The following is a 17,789-nucleotide window of genomic DNA, read 5'->3' as shown; positions in this document are numbered from 1 at the left end:
GGGTTTCACCATGTTAGCCAGGATGGTCTCTATCTCCTGACCTCATGATCCACCCGCCTTGGCCTCCCAGAGTGCTGGGATTACAGGTGTGAGCCATGGCGCCCGACCCATTCTGCTTTTTCACTGCAGTCATTTCTGTTTGTTTTAGGCCTAACATTAAACTGTGAGCTCTTAGGGGCAGATTCCATTTCTAGTACATATTTATACGTTCTTGCAGCCCTGTCAGTGTCGTGAGAAGACTCCATTATTTAATAGTCAGCTCTAAGCAGAGTGAGCTAGCCGGGAGAACTCCAGGGTGACCCCTGGCTCCGGGACAAGCCTGTAGCACCCATGACTTCATATATGGAAACACATGAAAAGGACATCAGACTAATTCCTCTCCAGCCACTGCCAGCCCACGTCAGTTACCCAGGCACGGCTGCTAGGAATGCCCACACCCAGGCAGGGGCCTATGCCTGGCTGCTTGGTCCTGTGGCCTTCTCTTCTCCAGTGACCTTATCCTCCATCCCCGCAGTGACCCCCAGCCACTCTCTCCCGGTCACACTCCAGACTCTTGGCCAGCAAGAGCTCCCTCCATCAGCTCCACTCCAAGCAGCTTCCTCTCTGAGCATCCCTCTAGTCTTTCTAACTCTGGCCTGGAGGGGCCTGGACTCCCAACTTGGACTGTGCTTGGCCCATCCTCTGTTGAACCTGCTGTTCCCTGTGCCCCTTTCCTCGTCCACTGGAGCCAGCGTCGAGCCCATGGTCTGTCCTCTAGTCACTCCTCCGCATGCAGCCCGGCTCCCCGGCCTCTCTCTAGCTGCTGGACCAAACCAGAGCTGGGCGAGTGCAGCTCCCTGCTGGCTCTGAGCCTGCCCACCCAGGTGTGGCAGGAGCCCAGCACACAACCACGGCCACTCCCCTCCCTTCAGGTCCACATGGCTCTTGATGCTGTTGAGGAAAACCCTGCTTTCTAGGGCTTCAAGCCTCCCCTCTCCTCACACTGCCTCCCACCTTTGCTCCCCACTGGGCTGACCATCTGAGAAAAAGCAGCTCTGTTAAGAGACCATTTACAGCCCCGCTCACATCTCCCCAGCTGTGCTGCGCTGGCCACAGACTCTGCCTCCTCTCCGATCGCTGGAGGAACTGTCCACAGACTCCCTGTGTGCTGGCTGCTGTCCTCCCCACTGCAAGGACTTGGCTCTAGTGAGTACCCCCTTCCCTCCAGCCCACCCTGGGGTCAGCCTGAAGTCTTCACCACCACCTGCCTTCAGGATCCATCCTGAATCTGACAGTGGTCATCTGCCATCCCTTCTCACACCTGCTCTGCCACCACCGAGGTCTGCGTCACCTTTACTCTCACCTGAACAGCTGCAAAGCCCCCAATGGCCTTCCTCCTTCCTGTCCATTCATTTTCTCCCAGTGGCCGGCAAGCCTGGTCCCATCACATCACTCTTCACAGAGCCCTGTAATGGCTTCATGGCCATCAGAGGAAGCAACACTTAAGGCTCGACAGTGATGACAATGACAGGTGACAGGTGGTTCTGCATGGCCTGGGCTTGCTGCTCTCTGTCCTGTCCCCCTCTAACCCCCTCCCGCTCTTGCCAGCGGCCTGCTCTGCCCAGCAGGCCAACTCCCTTTCTCCCCCAGAGCCTGCCGCCCCTCCAGGCAGTTCCCTGTCCTCCAGAGTGCGGGTCCTCCCCACAGCCCACATGTCTATGCATTTGTTCTGTTTCCTGTCACTTCTCGCTGGGAGGGCAGGGACTTCTGTTTCCTGTCAGTTCTCGCTAGGAGGGCGGGGACTTCTGTTTTACTTGCTGCTGTTTTCCCCAATGCCTAGGACAGTGCCTGGAGCGTACAAGATGCTCAATAAATCCTCGTTGAATGAAAATAAATGAAAAAAAAAAGTGCTCAAAAAATACTGGTTTGAAATAAGTAACAGAGTTTCCCTCACTGATTGAGAGTCTGGGCAGTGAGGGGTGGTAACACAGTCCGGTCCCAGAGGCAGATGGACCCTGACAGCCCCTTGCTCATTCTGGGACCAGGGGCCAGGTCCCCACTGCTTAGGGCTCGTCTCCTTGCTGTGACTCACAGGTGCCACTGTCAGCCTCAGAGGCTCTTAGCACAATTGAGGGAATTGTCCATCTAGCACTAGGCCCAGAGCCAGGTACACAGCAGGCCCTCAGGTCAGAGTGTCTCTGGGACTACAATCACTGGCAGGTGGCTGAACCCTTACCATCTCAAATTACATGAAAGATTGGTTTTATGTCTAACTTCATATAAAACTGGTCAATGAAACAAGGCTCAGCTGTTTTCTGAAAGCTGAATTAATAGCCTTGGTACCACTCTTCCCTTTCAATAGCATCGTTTGAGATATCAAACCATGAATTTTACTCTGTTTTGCTCTAATTGAAACCCAATTAAGTCATTTTCAGATCATGTCTGGAAACTTTTCTCGCTGGCCCTTTTTGTCTGATGAAATCCCAGTGCCAGGAGCATGGGGAAGGAGGCAGGCAGACGTGAGCCTCCTGAGCACGCATGTCCCGCCTGCTGGGCCAGGAGACAGGTGGACGTGAGCCTCCTGAGCACGCATGTCCTGCCTGCTGGGCCAGGAGACAGGTGGACGTGAGCCTCCTGAACACACGTGTCCCGCCTGCTGGGCCAGGAGACAGTTGATGTGAGCCTCCTGAGCACGCATGTCCTCCCTGCTGGGCCGCGGGGGCAGGGGCAGGGCCTGGGAGGTGGGTGGCCAGGGTTTGCTGAAGATGACAGACCAACACTTGTTATATCTGCCAGTGAAAACAACTAGAATGAGAAGTGCCATTTCCCAGCCTCTACAGAGCCTGACCTACCATCCTGCAGATAGATTTGGCATCCTCTGAAAACTTCTCGGAATACTCCTCAGTATCATTCTTGATTCTTTGATCGATCTCCTCCCGTTTGACTTTTTCTTTGAATTTTTTGAATGGAGAATGTCCCTGAATCATTTCATAGATCAGACAGCCAAGTCCCCACCAATCGGGACTAAATGTATACTTTTCATTATTGACAACTTCAGGTGCTACATAACAAATACGGGAAATGGAAATTAAGTTAAATTTTGATTTTAAATTTTCTTATATTTTCCAATAATACAGTATACATTCAACGTGTGTGACAACATGGACGAACCTTAAAAACATTATGTTAAGGCTGTGCCAGTGGCTCACACCTATAATCCCAGCATTTTGGGAGGTCGAGGCAGGCAGGTCACCTGAGGTCAGAAGATCGAGACCAGCCTGGACAACATGGTGAAACCCGTCTCTACTAAAAATACAAAAATTAGCCGGGTGTGGCAGCAGGCGCCTGTAGTCCCAGATACTCAGGGAGCTGAGGCAGGAGAATCGCTCGTGCCTGGGAGGTGGACGTTGCAGTGAGCCAAGATCGTGCCACTGCACTCTAGCCTAGGCGACAGAGTGAGACTCCGTCTCAAAATAAAAAAAAAGGTCTGAAATTAGATGGTGGTCATGGTTGCATGGCTCTGTGAAAATACTAAAATCTGTTGTATTACACACTTCAAACTGATGGACTTTATGACATATGAATTATAGCCCAATAAAACTAATATTTTTAAACATTTGTATGATTCATCCAGGATGAGCTGAACTGCCACAGAGTCACATTCACAAGGGACATGGCGGTCTAGGGAAGGCTCCCCCTCCTGAAGGGGCTCTCTCCAGACACACAGAGCCATGCCCAGAGCGCCCCAAGTGTCATGTCTTGCCAGCTATCCCAGGTCAGTGAAAAATCCCAGAAGACGCAGGAGCAGAAAGCCACAAGACCTTGGGGTCTTCCTGCAGGACTCTGCGAGACCCTCAGAGGCCACCCCTGGGGGTTGGCTGGCACTGCCCCTGGATCTTTGGAATAACCAGAGTGGGGTGATTTCCTGAGGCTCTGAGAGGCCGTCATGCACGGGGAGGACATTGGCAGAGTGAGGAGACCTGCAGTGTCATCCCGATTCTGCCCTCACTTTGCTGAGTGACCTCAGGACTCACAACCTCTCGGGCCTCACCCCTCATCTGTAAGAAGGTGAGGGCAGCCTACAGGATCCCCAGCAGCCTCAACACTCTGACAGGTTAGAGATTCAAAACACCATTGTGGCATCTACTAGTGTCCAAACCGACGCCGGCCCCGGTCCATTCAGGGTGGCTTTCTCTGTGTTCTGAGGCGCTCAGGCACCCGGAGAGAAAGGATAAGGATGCTGAAAGCCTCGCACGAACCCATGTAGCCGACTGTTCCAACTCTTCCTCGAACCATCTGCCCTTCTGGGATCTCCGTGGCCAAACCGAGGTCTGAAATCCGGATGTGCCCTGTGTGTTCAAATATGTTATTACACAGGCCACGGGGGCAGTAGTGACACTTTAACAACAATCAACATGGGAAAAAAGGCCCCTCAGAAACCATGGATGGAAATAACAGTATTTCATACTCTGGAACAGTAAATATAAAATGATATTTAACCTTTTTCATGTTTAGTAAAATTCCATACAGTGCATTCAGTTTCACTAGTAGCAGGAAAATTTGATTTTTGCCTGGCTATTGATTAGGAAGCTCTTTAATCATAGACAAACCCTTGACAAGACAGAAACATTGGATTTATTATTTTATGTCATACAACTTCCAGATACATCAATAAAAATATAATGAATATTATATCAACTACAGAAGAGTAAATAAACACTTTGTCAGAGTACCAGTACTATATACAGGGACAGCTATGCATGAATGACATGGAGTTTTTCTCTTGAGAACAAATGGTAATAGAGTCGGGGAAATAATAAACAAAATTAAGGTACTTAGGAAACTATATTGTGTTAATGCCTTGTATACAGGAGGATTTAAATATCTGTTGAATTCCTATGGAACTAACAAATTAGGCCAGACATGGTGGCTCACATCTGTAATTCCAGCACTTTGGGAGGCCAAGGTGGGAGGATTACTTGGGTCCCAGATTTTGAGACCAGCCTGGGAAACATGACAAGACCCTGTCTCTACAAAAAAAGGACGTTTTTAAAAATTAGCTGGGTGTGATGGCACATGGCTATGGTCCCATCTACTCTGGAGGCTGAGGCAGGAGGATCGCTTGAGCCCGGAAGGGTGAGGCTGCGGTGAGTCATGATCACACTACTGCAGGGCAAGAGTGAGAACCTCTCTCAAAAAAACTATAAAGAAAGTAAGAAATTATTGAAAACATTCTGCTGAGTATGTAGAAAAATAAGCCAGCCCTGGAAGCGGACACTATCTTCAATTTATCCACCACTTACCCTCAGCTTCTGATATAGTACTCAGGCTTACAGTAGGTGCTCAATAAATACTTATTGGCAAAATGAATGAACAACCAATAAATGTTTCCTAAAAACTGAAAATATGCACCATGCCCTCCAAGGCACTGTAGTCATTTTAAAACAGTCTCCATGATGCTTTAGAGAGGAAAGCCGGCCTCTGACTCGGCTGCATGCACATAATACACCACCCCCTGCCCTTGCTGCGTGCCCACCCTGGGAGGTGGGAGAGTACAGGGGTGAGGAGCACAGATCCTGTAGCCAGATGGAGTGGGTCTGAGTCCTGGCTCTGCCATTTACTATCACGTCTCAGTTTCCTCCCCTCGTACAGATGCATTCTTTCAATAATCCAGATTTCATTTTCTTTTCTTTTTTTATTTTATTTTGTAGAGACAGGGTTTGGTCATGTTGTCCAGGCTGGTCTTGAACTCCTGGGCTCAAGCGATCCTCCCACCCCGGCCTCCCAAAGTGCTGGGATTATAGGCGTGTGACACTGTGCCTGGCCAGCTTTCATGTATTTTTCATTTAAGTAGAGTGCTAGCATGTTGTAACTTTTTTTTTTTTTGGCATCATTGACTTATTTTTCTTATAAAAATGGATTTTTAAACCGAGAAATGCAACTTAAAACTACATTGAAATACCAATTCCCGGCTAACAAACTGACAAAAGCTCCAAAGTTCGAGAACTCGGTCTGCTGGCGAGGCTGTGGGGAAACAGGTGCTCTTGGGCACTGCTGGTGGGAATGCAGATGGGACAACACCCTGGAGGGGAGTCTGGCAATACCTGGCAAATTGCATATGAATTCACCCACTTCTAGGCTGCTATCAAGGATACATGCAACAAACTAGGAAATAACATGTGCTCTCCATTGCGGCACTAACGGAAACAGCACGAGTGGAGATGACACGCCCACCAGCAAGTGCCATGCAAACAGGGCAGGTGCGCCTGCAGGAGGCGCAGCAGACGGCAGAAGCTCTTCATGAGTGTTCAACAGAAAGAGCCATCTTTGCTACATATTCAGTGAAACAGCCAAGTGGAGGACAATACGTGTGGTCTACTACTTTATTTAAAAACAAGTGGGGAACTTGTTTACATAGAATATGTATATGTCTATACATATACCATATGTAAATGAAGGAATAATATATGAGCTAAAATAATTACTTGGGGGTGGTCAGGGATGGAGGGATGGAATCTAGACATCTCTCAATACATTCTATTTTGTGGTTTTATCTTTGGAACCACATAAATGTTTTACATAATTATAACATTAAAAAATTAGATTGCTGGCCGGGCGCGGTGGCTCAAGCCTGTAATCCCAGCACTTTGGGAGGCCGAGACGGGCGGATCACAAGGTCAGGAGATTGAGACCATCCTGGCTAACATGGTGAAACCCCGTCTCTACTAAAAAATACAAAAAACTAGCCGGGCGAGGTGGCGGGCGCTTGTAGTCCCAGCTACTCGGGAGGCTGAGGCAGGAGAATGGCGTAAACCCGGGAGGTGGAGCTTGCAGTGAGCTGAGATCTGGCCACTGCACTCCAGCCTGGGCGACAGAGCGAGACTCCGTCTCAAAAAAAAAAAGAAAAAGAAAAAATTAGATTGCTAAAAATTGAAAGCAAAATTAAGAAAACAAACCTAATGGTGTATCCAGCTGGTGGTATAACCACATAGAAAGGAATGATACTGAGTGACTTTTTTTTTTTTTTTTTTGAGACAGAGTCTCACTCTGTCACCCAGGCTGGAGTGCAATGGCATGATTTCAGCTCACTGCAACCTCCACCTCTCAGGTTCAAGCGTTTCTCCTGCCTCAGTCTCCCAAGTAGCTGGGATATTATAAGTATGAGCCACCTTGCCCACCTAATTTTTGTATTTTTAGTAGAGACAGGGTTTCGCCATGTTGGCCAGGCTGGTCTTGAACTCCTGACCTCAGGTGATCCACCCTCCTTTGCCTCCCAAAATACTGGGATTACAGGCCTGAGCCACCGCGCCCAGCCTCTGAGTGACTTTAAATGAATTTGAGTGAACAACCCGAGAACCAAAGAACTTTTGCTGATGACTAAAAGAATCACAAAGAAATCTTATACTGTTTTTCTGTTTGTTTTTGTTGTTGTTGTTTGTTTATTTGTTTTTTGAGATGGAGACTCATTCTATCACCCAGGCTGGAGTGTGGTGGTGCGCGATCTTGGCTCACTGAAACCTCTGCCATCCCCGGGATGCTGGAATTCCAGTACCCTCCTTCCTCACAGGGTGGAGTGTCGTACATGAATTAGATAAGCATGAAAGCATCTGGCAGAGGTGTAAAAGGAGACTAGCATTCCAAGTCCCCTGCGACTGCCCTCAGTCTCCGCGTTAGACGCCTGTCCTTTTCTTGGCAGGAGCCACTTTGACCCTGCCATATGCGCTCTACTAGACTGTAAGACCCTTCTTTGCCAAGAAAACTCACTTGAAAGAAGCTCTCTCCCAGCACTGCTTGCGAGCTATGTGTGAGCACAAGCACACACGCCAGGAGTCCAACCATCCTTGCATTCTGGGTATGACTGTCCCTTAGAGGAACCAAGATGGAGTGTGCACCCATGCTGCTGACAAGGAGCCTGCTGAAAAGGGCCACTCCCTCTCCACTATTACAGGGTCTCCAAGCAGCCATCTGTACCCTGCTTTGTGACACATGCTATGGGACAAGGGGACAGCACCAGGGGCAGCATGACAAAGTTTAGAGGGGAATGGAAATAAAAAAGGAATAAAGCAAGAGGTGGGTCAACAGCAAGAAACAAGAGAGAGAAAATGTTCTGACTTTGTGTTTACTTTAGTATGCTTCTAGGCAGGGCACAGTGGCTCATGCCTATAATCCTAGTGCTTTGGGAGGCAAGGCAGGAGGATTGCTTGAGGACAGTAGTTTGAGAACAGCCTGGACAACATAGCATGACCCCTATCTTTACAAAACATGGTGATGCACACCTGTAGTCCCAGCTCTGCAGAAAGCTGAGGTGGCAGGATTGCTTGTTCCCAGCAGTTCAAGGCTGCAGTGAGCTATGATTACACCACTGCACTCCAGCCTGGGCGACATAGCAAGACTCTGTCTCAAGAAAAAAAAAAGGCTTCTGAACTCAATCATTAATTGAAAATTATGACCAGCTTTGCTTCTTGCCTAAATACAGGGAAATGACCAAATTGTCAGTATTTTATCTTTTTAAAATGAACACATACCACAGAGTTTTCTTTGTTGTTGTTTCCATTCTCTATTAATTATTAAGTCCACTTTCTGCATCCAACTTTCTGTATCCAAGTCCCTTAACAAAGTCTACCCGTTAGATGGGAAAGGCTTGCCCACTTACCGCGATCATCAAGGAGAATATTCTCAGGCTTTAAGTCTCTATAAGGAAAGAAACAACAACAGAAGGCTCAATGATTCAGAAGCTGGCACTGTGATTCCTGAGTACCCAGTGGGAACAACCAGCATGAGCAAGGGCCAGGACGGCAGAAAGCAAAACCACCCTTCATGAGCCATGGAAACTGTCTTTAGCTGTCACATGGCAGGACGAGAATGTTACAAAATTCATCTCAGTAAACAGCTCACATATGATGACAGTATAAAATGAACTGCTTTGCATAATTAGACAGATTTGAAGACATTTCAGTGATTAAATATGCAGCCCAGTAGTAAGGAAAGCAACTAGTCCTTAATGAACGTGGCTCAATTTCTCTTAACCATTAACATATTTTTAAGAGTTTCAAAAACTGAAAATTCCCCATATTAGAATGCCTCAAGCTGGGTGCGGTGGCACGTACCTGTAGTCCCAGCTACTCAGGGGGCTGAGGTGGGAATGTCACTTGGGCCATCGGTCATTCATTCAACAAATGCTTGGTGATAGCTACTGACGGTGAGTCCTGTGGACACAGCGGTGGATGGGGCAGCCATGGGCAGCCCCCACTGAGTGCAGGTGGGTGAGGCAAGTGGGTAGGGAGGTTAGAGGATGAGCCAAAGCTTACATGAGAAAATCCAGCTCATCTTGAGACTGAAGCCAAACACGGCGGCTCAGCTATAGTCACCTGTGAAGTGTGATTTACTCCAGGAGGAACAAAAGAATCCAATCTCCTACGGGTGTGTTCCATGCTCCAATACCACCAGACTCTTACCTCTAAGCAATGGCAACAAGGCTTCCTCAACTCAGGCGACCACCTCTGTGTCTAGAGGACTCACAGCCAGGGCAGCAATCCACCCCTTGCTCAATGCTCAAGGTGCAGAGGTGTCAGCCCCACTGCCAAGCCTGGTCTCTGATCCTTGAGAGATATTTATCCCATACTGGCTGTGGGATATAGAAGATAAGGAGAAGCCAAAGGTCCATCAGAACAGGGAGAAGTGAGATCAAGGACTCCCAAGAAGCTCATTGTCTGGCGTGACCATCTGAGCAGACAACGTGGGCAGCACCTGGAGGATGTGGGAGAGGGGGCACATCCTCACACCCTCGTGCTATGTGGGCTACCTCTGGACGGATGAGCAGGAGTCTCTCAGAATGACAGGAAAAGGGACTGGGTGGAGAGTGGCACCCACACAGGAACACCTTGTGCAAAGGTGCAGTGAGGTGAGGACACCTGAGCAGCTGAAACTCTCGCATGACAAGGGCAGGAGGTGCCCGTGTGGGAGGAGCAGGACCCAAGGCTGGAGGGCTCTGTGGGGAGCTGCATCACAAAGGCCATGAAGGCCAGGCTTGCAAGGTGACAAGGAGACACCATCAGGTCCCACATCAGGCCCCCTTCCCTTGGATATCAAACTCCAAGGGTCCTCAAGTCCCTGATATAAAATGGTGTAGAATTTCCATATAACCTACACACATCCTCCCAATTACTTTAAATCACCTCTAGATTACACATACTAGCAGACATAATGCAAATAATATGTAAATTGTTATTATACTATATCGTTTAGGGAATAGGGACAAGAAAAAGGTCTACATGTTCAATGCAGACGCAACCATCCTTTTTTTCTGAATATTTTCTCTTTTTTCCCCCTTTTCACCCTGCTGAGCAGGATGTTCTGAATATTTTCGATTCACAGCTGGTTGAATCTACAACATGGAACCCAGTGGGAGACCGACTATAACTGGTAGATGAACCCACAGAAGGGAGGAAATGAAATTGCCCAGGGAGAGTGGCTAAGAAGAGACCCAGAGCCCAGGAACGCCAGCATTTAAGGGATAGGAAGGGATTTTGTTTTTTCCTAAAACTAAATACATTGATTACACTAAACTATTAAGTTTAATTTAATTTTCTTTACTAAATTCTAAGATGCAAAAAAGAAACTACTACTTCAAGACATTAAATTGTTATGTTATATGGCAGGACATAATACATCCTTATCAGAACTATCAAAATACCTAAGAACCTTGGAAATGGGCTATTCTTATGCTTACCTGAGTAGCACTACCTTTATTTGATCAACTTAACAAGTAAAAAACAAACTTCTGCTTCAAAAAGACAATTTATTAGAAATGTAAGCTGGGCACGGTGGCTCATGCCTGTAATCCCAGCACTTTGGGAGGCTGAGGCCCGTGGATCACCTGAGGTCAGGAGATCGAGACCAGCCTGGCCAACATGGTGAGACCCTATCTCTAGTAAAAATACAAAAAATTAGCTGGGCAGGGTGGTGGGTGCCGTAGTCCCAGCTACTCAGGAGTCTGAGGCAGGAGAATCGCTTGAACTGCTGTGAGTCGAGATTGCGCCATTGCACTCCAGCGTAGGTGACAGAGTGAGACTCCATCTCAAAAAACAAAACAAAAAAACACCCAGGCCCTCTGGCTGGCCATATTCCCAATAGTGTAAGTGACCACCCCTATAAATCACCATCGAGGGGCTCCCAGCTACTCTCCTGCTCAGCCTGGAAGCAGCCAGTGTGAGCCAGGGAAGCCTACGGCTGGGAGAAACTGGCTCCAAGACTTGCAGGCTCCATTAGGTAGCACCGTTCTTACCTGTATACAATTCTTTCCCTCTGTAAATCTTCCAAGCCGCAACACAGCTCTGCAGCATAGAAAACAGCTCTCTGCTCATCAAAGCCGGGATTACCCAGGTTGTAAATGTGAAACTTCAGGTCCCCTCCGTTCATAATGGTGAGCACCAAGCACAAGGCATCTTTGGTTTCATAAGTGTAGGCTAAACTAACCTAAAGATAGCAACATCATAAAAACAGAACACGAACTTGCTCTTTCATTGGTGATTTCCTCTATTTGCTAATAAGCAAACAATCCATGTTAGGTTTATAATCAGAACATGCGAATACTATATGTTTCAGGGAAATGTACAGGACACATCACGTGCCTCTCGGACCTTGGCATACTGAACATTTTACCGCAGCTGTGTAGCCAAAAGAGAGAACTTCCTAAAGCTAAGCAAAGAAGTGGCAAAACTTCACCAAGACACTTGGGCTTATGACTCCTCTGTGTCGTGCTCTCATCACTTGAGCCGTGACAGTCTGTACTTCCCGGGCAACCACGTTCAGCACATAGGCTACGCCCCACCAGCGCGCAAGGGAGGTCTCACTGCGCCACCTCCTTCCCACATTTTGTGTTGGCAACCTTTTTAGTTTGAATCCTGCTGGTGGAGTAGTCTCTTACCGTGGTCTTAAGTTGCATTTCTGTATATATGCAAATATAGGGGACACTTTCATGTAATTAATAGCCATTTGGATCCTCTTTTGTGAAATGCCTAGTCTATTTTTTCCCCCATTTTTCTATTGGTTTGTATGTCAGTTCACACACACGCACACACACACACCCCCTGCTGGGATTTTGATTGGGGCTGCATTCAATTCATTTAATCTACAGATCAATTAGGGGAAACCAGCATCTTTACAGCATTGGGTCTTCCAATCTGGGATCATGGTCTTCCCCCATTTATTTAGATCTTCTTTATTTTTTTGAGACAGAGTCTTGCTCTGTCGCCCAGGCTGGAGTGCAGTGGTGCCATCTCGGCTCACTGCAACCTCTGTCTCCCAGGTTTTAAGCAATTCTCCTGCCTCAGCCTCCTGAGTTGCTGGGATTATAGGCACCCACCACCACGCCTGGCTAATTTTTGTATTTATAGTAGAGATGCGGTTTCACCATGTTGGCCAGGCTGATCTCAAACTCCTGACCTCAAGTGATCCACCTGCCTCGGCCTCCCAAAGTGCTGGGATCACAGGCGTGAACCATAGCACCCAGCCTCCTTCTTTAATTTCTTATAATAACATTTTACAGTTCTCAGTGTAGAAGTCTTGCACATTTTTGTCAGTTCTTTGCCTAGAATTATTTTTTAAGAGTCAAGGTCTTGCTATGTTGCCCAGGCTAGACTCAAACTCCTGGGCTCAAGCGATCCTCCCCTCTCAGTCCCCCAAGCCGCGGGGACGACAGGTGCACACCGCCCGCCAGGCCTTTTCTTAGATTTCGATGTTTCTTGAGGCCGTTGTAAATGGTATCAGTAACATTTCCATTTTCTAATTGTTAGTGGCTGATTCATATCTAATCACTTGGTTAAATCCTTAATAGGTTATCTAAAAATGTAGGAAGGTCTCCACATACAAAGATGTTGTTTGAAAATAATGACTTTTGGCCGGGCACAGTGGTTCACACCTATAATCCCAGCACTTTGGGAGGCCTAGGTGGGAGGATCACTTGATCCTAGGAGTTCCAGACCAGCCTGGGCAATATAGTGAGACCTCCATATCTATCTAAAAATAAATAAATAAATAAAAATTAAAAAAAAAGAAAAGAAAAAGAAAATGATGAGGGTTTTTTTTCAACCTTTTTTCTTCTTTTCTCTAACCTTAATCTCTTCCACTTTTTCCTTTACCTTACTGCACTGGCCAGAATTTCCAATATCATGTTGAATTGAAATGGTCAGCAGATATCTAGCCTTATTCCAGATCTCACGGGGAAAAGCTATTAATATTTTCATATTAAGTATGATTGTGCTAGAGATTTTCTGAAGGAAGTTCCTTTCTGTACCTGGTTTGCTTCGGGTTTTTAAGCATGACTGGGCATTAGCTCCTATCCAAAGCTCTTCCTGCAACCATTGAGATGACCATACGGTTCTTCCCTTGATTCTGGTAATATGATAAATTACATTATTCGATTTTCATTCCTGGAATAAATCCAACTTGGTCACAATGTGTTAAAACAGCAAGAGAGGTGGAGGAGAGGAGGCCCCAGCTGGCATGCAATAGACCACAGATTAAACCACAAGGAATTCTCACTGGTCCTTGAATTAGTAAGGTTCCCTTACTTCCTCTCCTCTTGTGAATATTCATTTAACATCTGCTCAATATATATTAAAATAATATTGAGAATCTTTTACCACGCCAGCCTTGTTGTAGGCAGCGGGAATGCAGTGGTGAGCATGGCTCTGAGGAGCTCTGTCCTAATATCGTGGTGGAGGAGGCCTGGGCAGTCACAGATGACAGACGAACCAATGCAAAGAAACCATCTGACAGAGTGACAGGTGACTCGCAGACTGCCTATGGGGAGTGACACCAAGGGCGAGAGGGAAAGGCAGCGACGCTCCAGGCAGAGCGTGGTCAGGCCCCTGGCCTCATGTGGCAGAGGCAGCAGCAGCTAGGTCCCTCAGTGCCTGAAAGGCCAGAGTTGAGTCTCATTTTATTCTCAGAGTGACAGGTGGCCACTGGAGTTTTTAATCCGGAAAGTGGATGACTAATTTAACTTTTCCAGACTGCCTTGCACTGCTCCGTGGAGAACAGACTGTGGGGGGCGAGGGTGCAGGCAGGGGCAGGGGGCTCCAGGGACAGGTGTTACTGCCATGGGTCAGGGCGCAGAAGGGATGAACGTGCCGCTGTAAGCAGGGAGAAAACACCGTCCCAGAAGCAGAAAAATGTCTCTAGGTTCCTTGGGAGAGGCCAATAATACAGAAATCAAAGCATTTAAGCAAAAGAAACTGTAACAACTGCATCTGTTCTTTTCATAAAGCTAGACTGGATTTTTATGTTCCAAGGCAGTTACACGGGATTTTTTTTTTTTTTTTTTTTTTTTTTTTTTTGTTTTTGAGATGGGATCTCACTCTCTCACCCAGGATGGAGTGCAGTGGGCAATAATGGCTCACTGCAGCCTGGACAGCCTGGGTTCAAGCGATCCTCCCACCACAGCCTTCTGAGTAGCTGGGACTACAGTCACACACCACCATGTCTGGCTAATTTTTCTTTCTTTTTTTTTTGGAGATGGAGTCTCACTCTATTACCCAGGCTGGAGTACAATGGCGCGATCTGGGCTCACTGCAACCTCTGCCTTCTGAGTTCAAGCAATTCTCCTGTCTCAGCCTCCCGAGTAGCTGGGATTACAGGCAGTCACCGCCACACCCAGCTAATTTTTGTATTTTTTTTTTTTTTTGAGACAGAGTCTCGCTCTGTTGCCCAGGCTGGAGTGCAGTGCTGCAATCTCAGCTCACTGCAACCTCTGCCTCCCAGGTTCAAGCGATTCTCCTGCCTCAGCCTCCCGAGTAGCTGGGACTACAGGCACCCGCCACCTCGCCCAGCTAGTTTTTTTTGTATTTTTTTAGTAGAGACGGGGTTTCACCGCGTTAGCCAGGATGGTCTCAATCTCCTGACCTCGTGATCCGCCCGTCTCGGCCTCCCAAAGTGCTGGGATTACAGGCTTGAGCTACCGCGCCCGGCCTAATTTTTGTATTTTATTAGAGACAGGGTTTCACCATGTTGGCCAGGCTGGTCTCAAACTCCTGACCTCAGGTGATCTGCAGGCCTCAGCCTCCCAAAGTGCTGGGATTACAGGGCGTGAGCTACAGTGCCTGGCCTTTTTGAAAAAAAATTTTTGTAGAAGCCAGGCTCGGTGGTTCACGGCTGTAATCCCCAGCATTTTGGGAGGCCAAGGCGGGCGGATCACAAGGTCAGGAGTTTGAGACCATCCTGGCCAACAAAGTAAAACCCAGTCTCTACTAATAATACAAAAAATTAGCTGGGTGTGGTGGTGGGCCTGTAATCCCAGCTACTTGGAAGGCTGAGGCAGGAGAATCACTTGAACCCGGGAGCCGGATGTTGCAGTGAGCCGAGATCGCGCCACTGCACTCCAGCCTGGGAGACAGTGCAAGACTGTCTCAAAAAAAAAAAAAATTTGTAGAGATGGGGGTCTCCCTGTGTTACCTAGGCTGGTTTCAAACTCCTGGGCTCAAGTGATCCTCCTACCTTGGCCTCCCAAAGTGCTGAAATGACAGGCATGAGCCACCAAGCCCAGCCAAAAAACATGTTTAAAGCAACTCCCAGATAAGCCCACTGTATTAAAGATTTTCATGCAATTGCAGGTGAGAGTGACATATCATATACACACACTGTGCTATTAAATCCAGGTGCTGGCTATGAAGGTACACTGTTTGGGAACATCTGTCCCCCTGCACAAAGCAGCTGACCTCAGGGCTAAGAAATAAATGGCTTGGAGGAAATAGCTCGAACATGACAAATCATTTTATAAATTCTCGTTCACACTCTCCCTTCAACCAGTCTTCAGACTTCAGTAGCTGCTACAGGACATACGTAACCAGGTAGAGAGAAACTGGGTTTGGAGATGAGAACCACACTACACCATGCATACTGTAAAGCCTGGAACTGCTTCCCTAAACTCATACCAGTCCACCCAATGTTCTGTCCTTCCCAGAAAGGTGGGAAGGTGGGATTTGGGCTTCATACAATTGCGATATGCTAGTTCAGGGCCTAGCGGTAAACTTCCCAGAAAAAGGAAAAGATAGAAAACAGATTGAGGCCAGAGGGAGGAGGCCCACATGAGAAGAGGGGCTAGAGATAGTATCCTCAGCCAGACGTGGTAGCTCACGCCTGTAATCCCAACACTTTGGGAAGCTGAGGCAGGTGGATCACTTGAGTTCAGGAGTTCAAGACCAGCCTGAGCAATAAAAGGAGATCTCATCTCTCCCTCTGTCTTTTTTTTTTTTTTTTTGAGACAGAGTCTCGCTCTGTTGCCCAGGCTGGAGTGCAGTGCTGCAATCTCAGCTCACTGCAACCTCTGCCTCCCAGGTTCAAGCGATTCTCCTGCCTCAGCATCCCGAGTAGCTGGGACTACAAGCATGCACCACCAGGCCCAGCTAATTCTTTTTGTATTTTTAGTAGAGACGGGATTTTACCATGTTGGTCAGGCTGGTCTCAAACTCCTGACCTCAGGTGATCCACCCTCCTTGGCCTCCCTAAGTAGTGGGATTACAGGTGTGAGCCACCACGCCTGGCCAGAGATCTCATCTCTAAAAATAAGAATAAAAATAAAAAAATTAAAACCTAGCTGGGCATGGTGGAATGTGCCCGTGCTCCCAGCTGCTTGGAAGGCTGAGGTAGGAGGATCACTTGGGCCTGGGAGGTCAAGGTTGCAGTGACCCAAGATCGTGCCATTGCACTCCAGCCTGGACCACAAAGTGAGACCTTGTGTCAAAAAAAAAAAGAGACAGAGAAGGTCTCCTCAAGCACAGCCAGGTCAGTGTCCTGGGGGCCAGAGAAACTTGACTGGAGACTGACAGCAAACAGAGATAAGCTCTGACTGGCTGTGATAAGGGAAATTCACCAAGAAACACAAGGTAACTAACCGACCTGGACAAGCTCCGCAAGCTGGCAGGTGTGAAGAGGCACAAAATGGGAGGCGGGGGACTACAGATTTATAACAAACCAGAAGTTAGAAGCAGTATCACTACTTTCATGTTTTCTAAGGTTTGAATAAGAAAGAAGAGAGCTGTTACTAAAAACAAAACTGTTACTAAAAAGAGCAAAACCCCACATAAACTCAGAAAACAAGAAATGACTTCCACAGCTTCAATGAGAGTGAGCTGAGCGGCATGTCGGCTGACATAAGTGCTACGAATCACCCGAGGCACAGTGAAGACTAAGAGGAGACACTTACTACGAATCTACTTTGCACTTTCTCCAGAATTCTTTTTTCATTTAGAGCCATGGCTTCACCTTTCCTCTTCTTTATTCTTTTTTTTTGTAGCTTTTTACAGGCATACATTTTTCCTGTGGCTCGCACTTGACAGGCACAAACCTAAACAGCAAAGTAAAGGAGGTTTATGTCCACCTGACATTTCTTAGGCCACACAAAGGAAACCCTTTGCTTGATGAGACCCTCGCTGGCAGAGACCAGCAGCAGCGCATGAGGAGACCGTTTCAACGGCGCGCGTTGTCAGTGCGAGTCGGCTCCTCCTCTCAGTGACGCGCTGTATTCTATCAACTCTAAGACAGTGTACGGATGGCACTAATTGGCATAGGTGATCACGGTACATCTGTTTAATTTTTAAATGTTCCCATATGTCTATTTTACTTTTTGTAAAACTGCAAAAGTTTTAAAAAGTAAAACTAAAAAGATTCTTTTTTCAGCTGGGCATGGTGGTTCATGCCTATAATCCCAGCACTTTGGGAGGCCAAGACAGGCAGATCACCTGAGGTCAGGAGTTCGAAACCAGCTTGGCCAACATGGCAAAACCCTGTCTCTACTAAAAATATGAAAAAAA

At 47.5% G+C, this 17,789-nt stretch overlaps 1 protein-coding gene across 4 annotated transcripts in view; it reads right to left on the bottom strand.

The window, feature by feature from the left end:
• GRK4 (G protein-coupled receptor kinase 4) overlaps positions 1–17,789 on the bottom strand; it is an 85,564-nt gene that overhangs the window by 7,665 nt on the left and 60,110 nt on the right. For all 4 annotated transcript variants that reach the window (XM_011935369.1, XM_011935371.1, XM_011935370.1 and 1 more), the window contains 5 exons: positions 17,183–17,323; positions 11,264–11,454; positions 8,633–8,670; positions 4,239–4,328; positions 2,832–3,040 (listed from right to left, as the gene is read on the bottom strand). In XM_011935369.1, coding sequence (XP_011790759.1) covers positions 2,832–3,040; positions 4,239–4,328; positions 8,633–8,670; positions 11,264–11,454; positions 17,183–17,323 — 669 coding nt within the window. The remainder of the gene's footprint in view (positions 1–2,831; positions 3,041–4,238; positions 4,329–8,632; positions 8,671–11,263; positions 11,455–17,182; positions 17,324–17,789) is intronic.

This window comes from Colobus angolensis, unplaced genomic scaffold (genome assembly GCF_000951035.1).
Source record: "Colobus angolensis palliatus isolate OR3802 unplaced genomic scaffold, Cang.pa_1.0 Scaffold143, whole genome shotgun sequence".
NCBI classification, from domain to species: domain Eukaryota; kingdom Metazoa; phylum Chordata; class Mammalia; order Primates; family Cercopithecidae; genus Colobus; species Colobus angolensis.
Note: the sequence above shows the minus strand (reverse complement) of the source record. Positions and strands in the feature narration are given on the sequence as shown.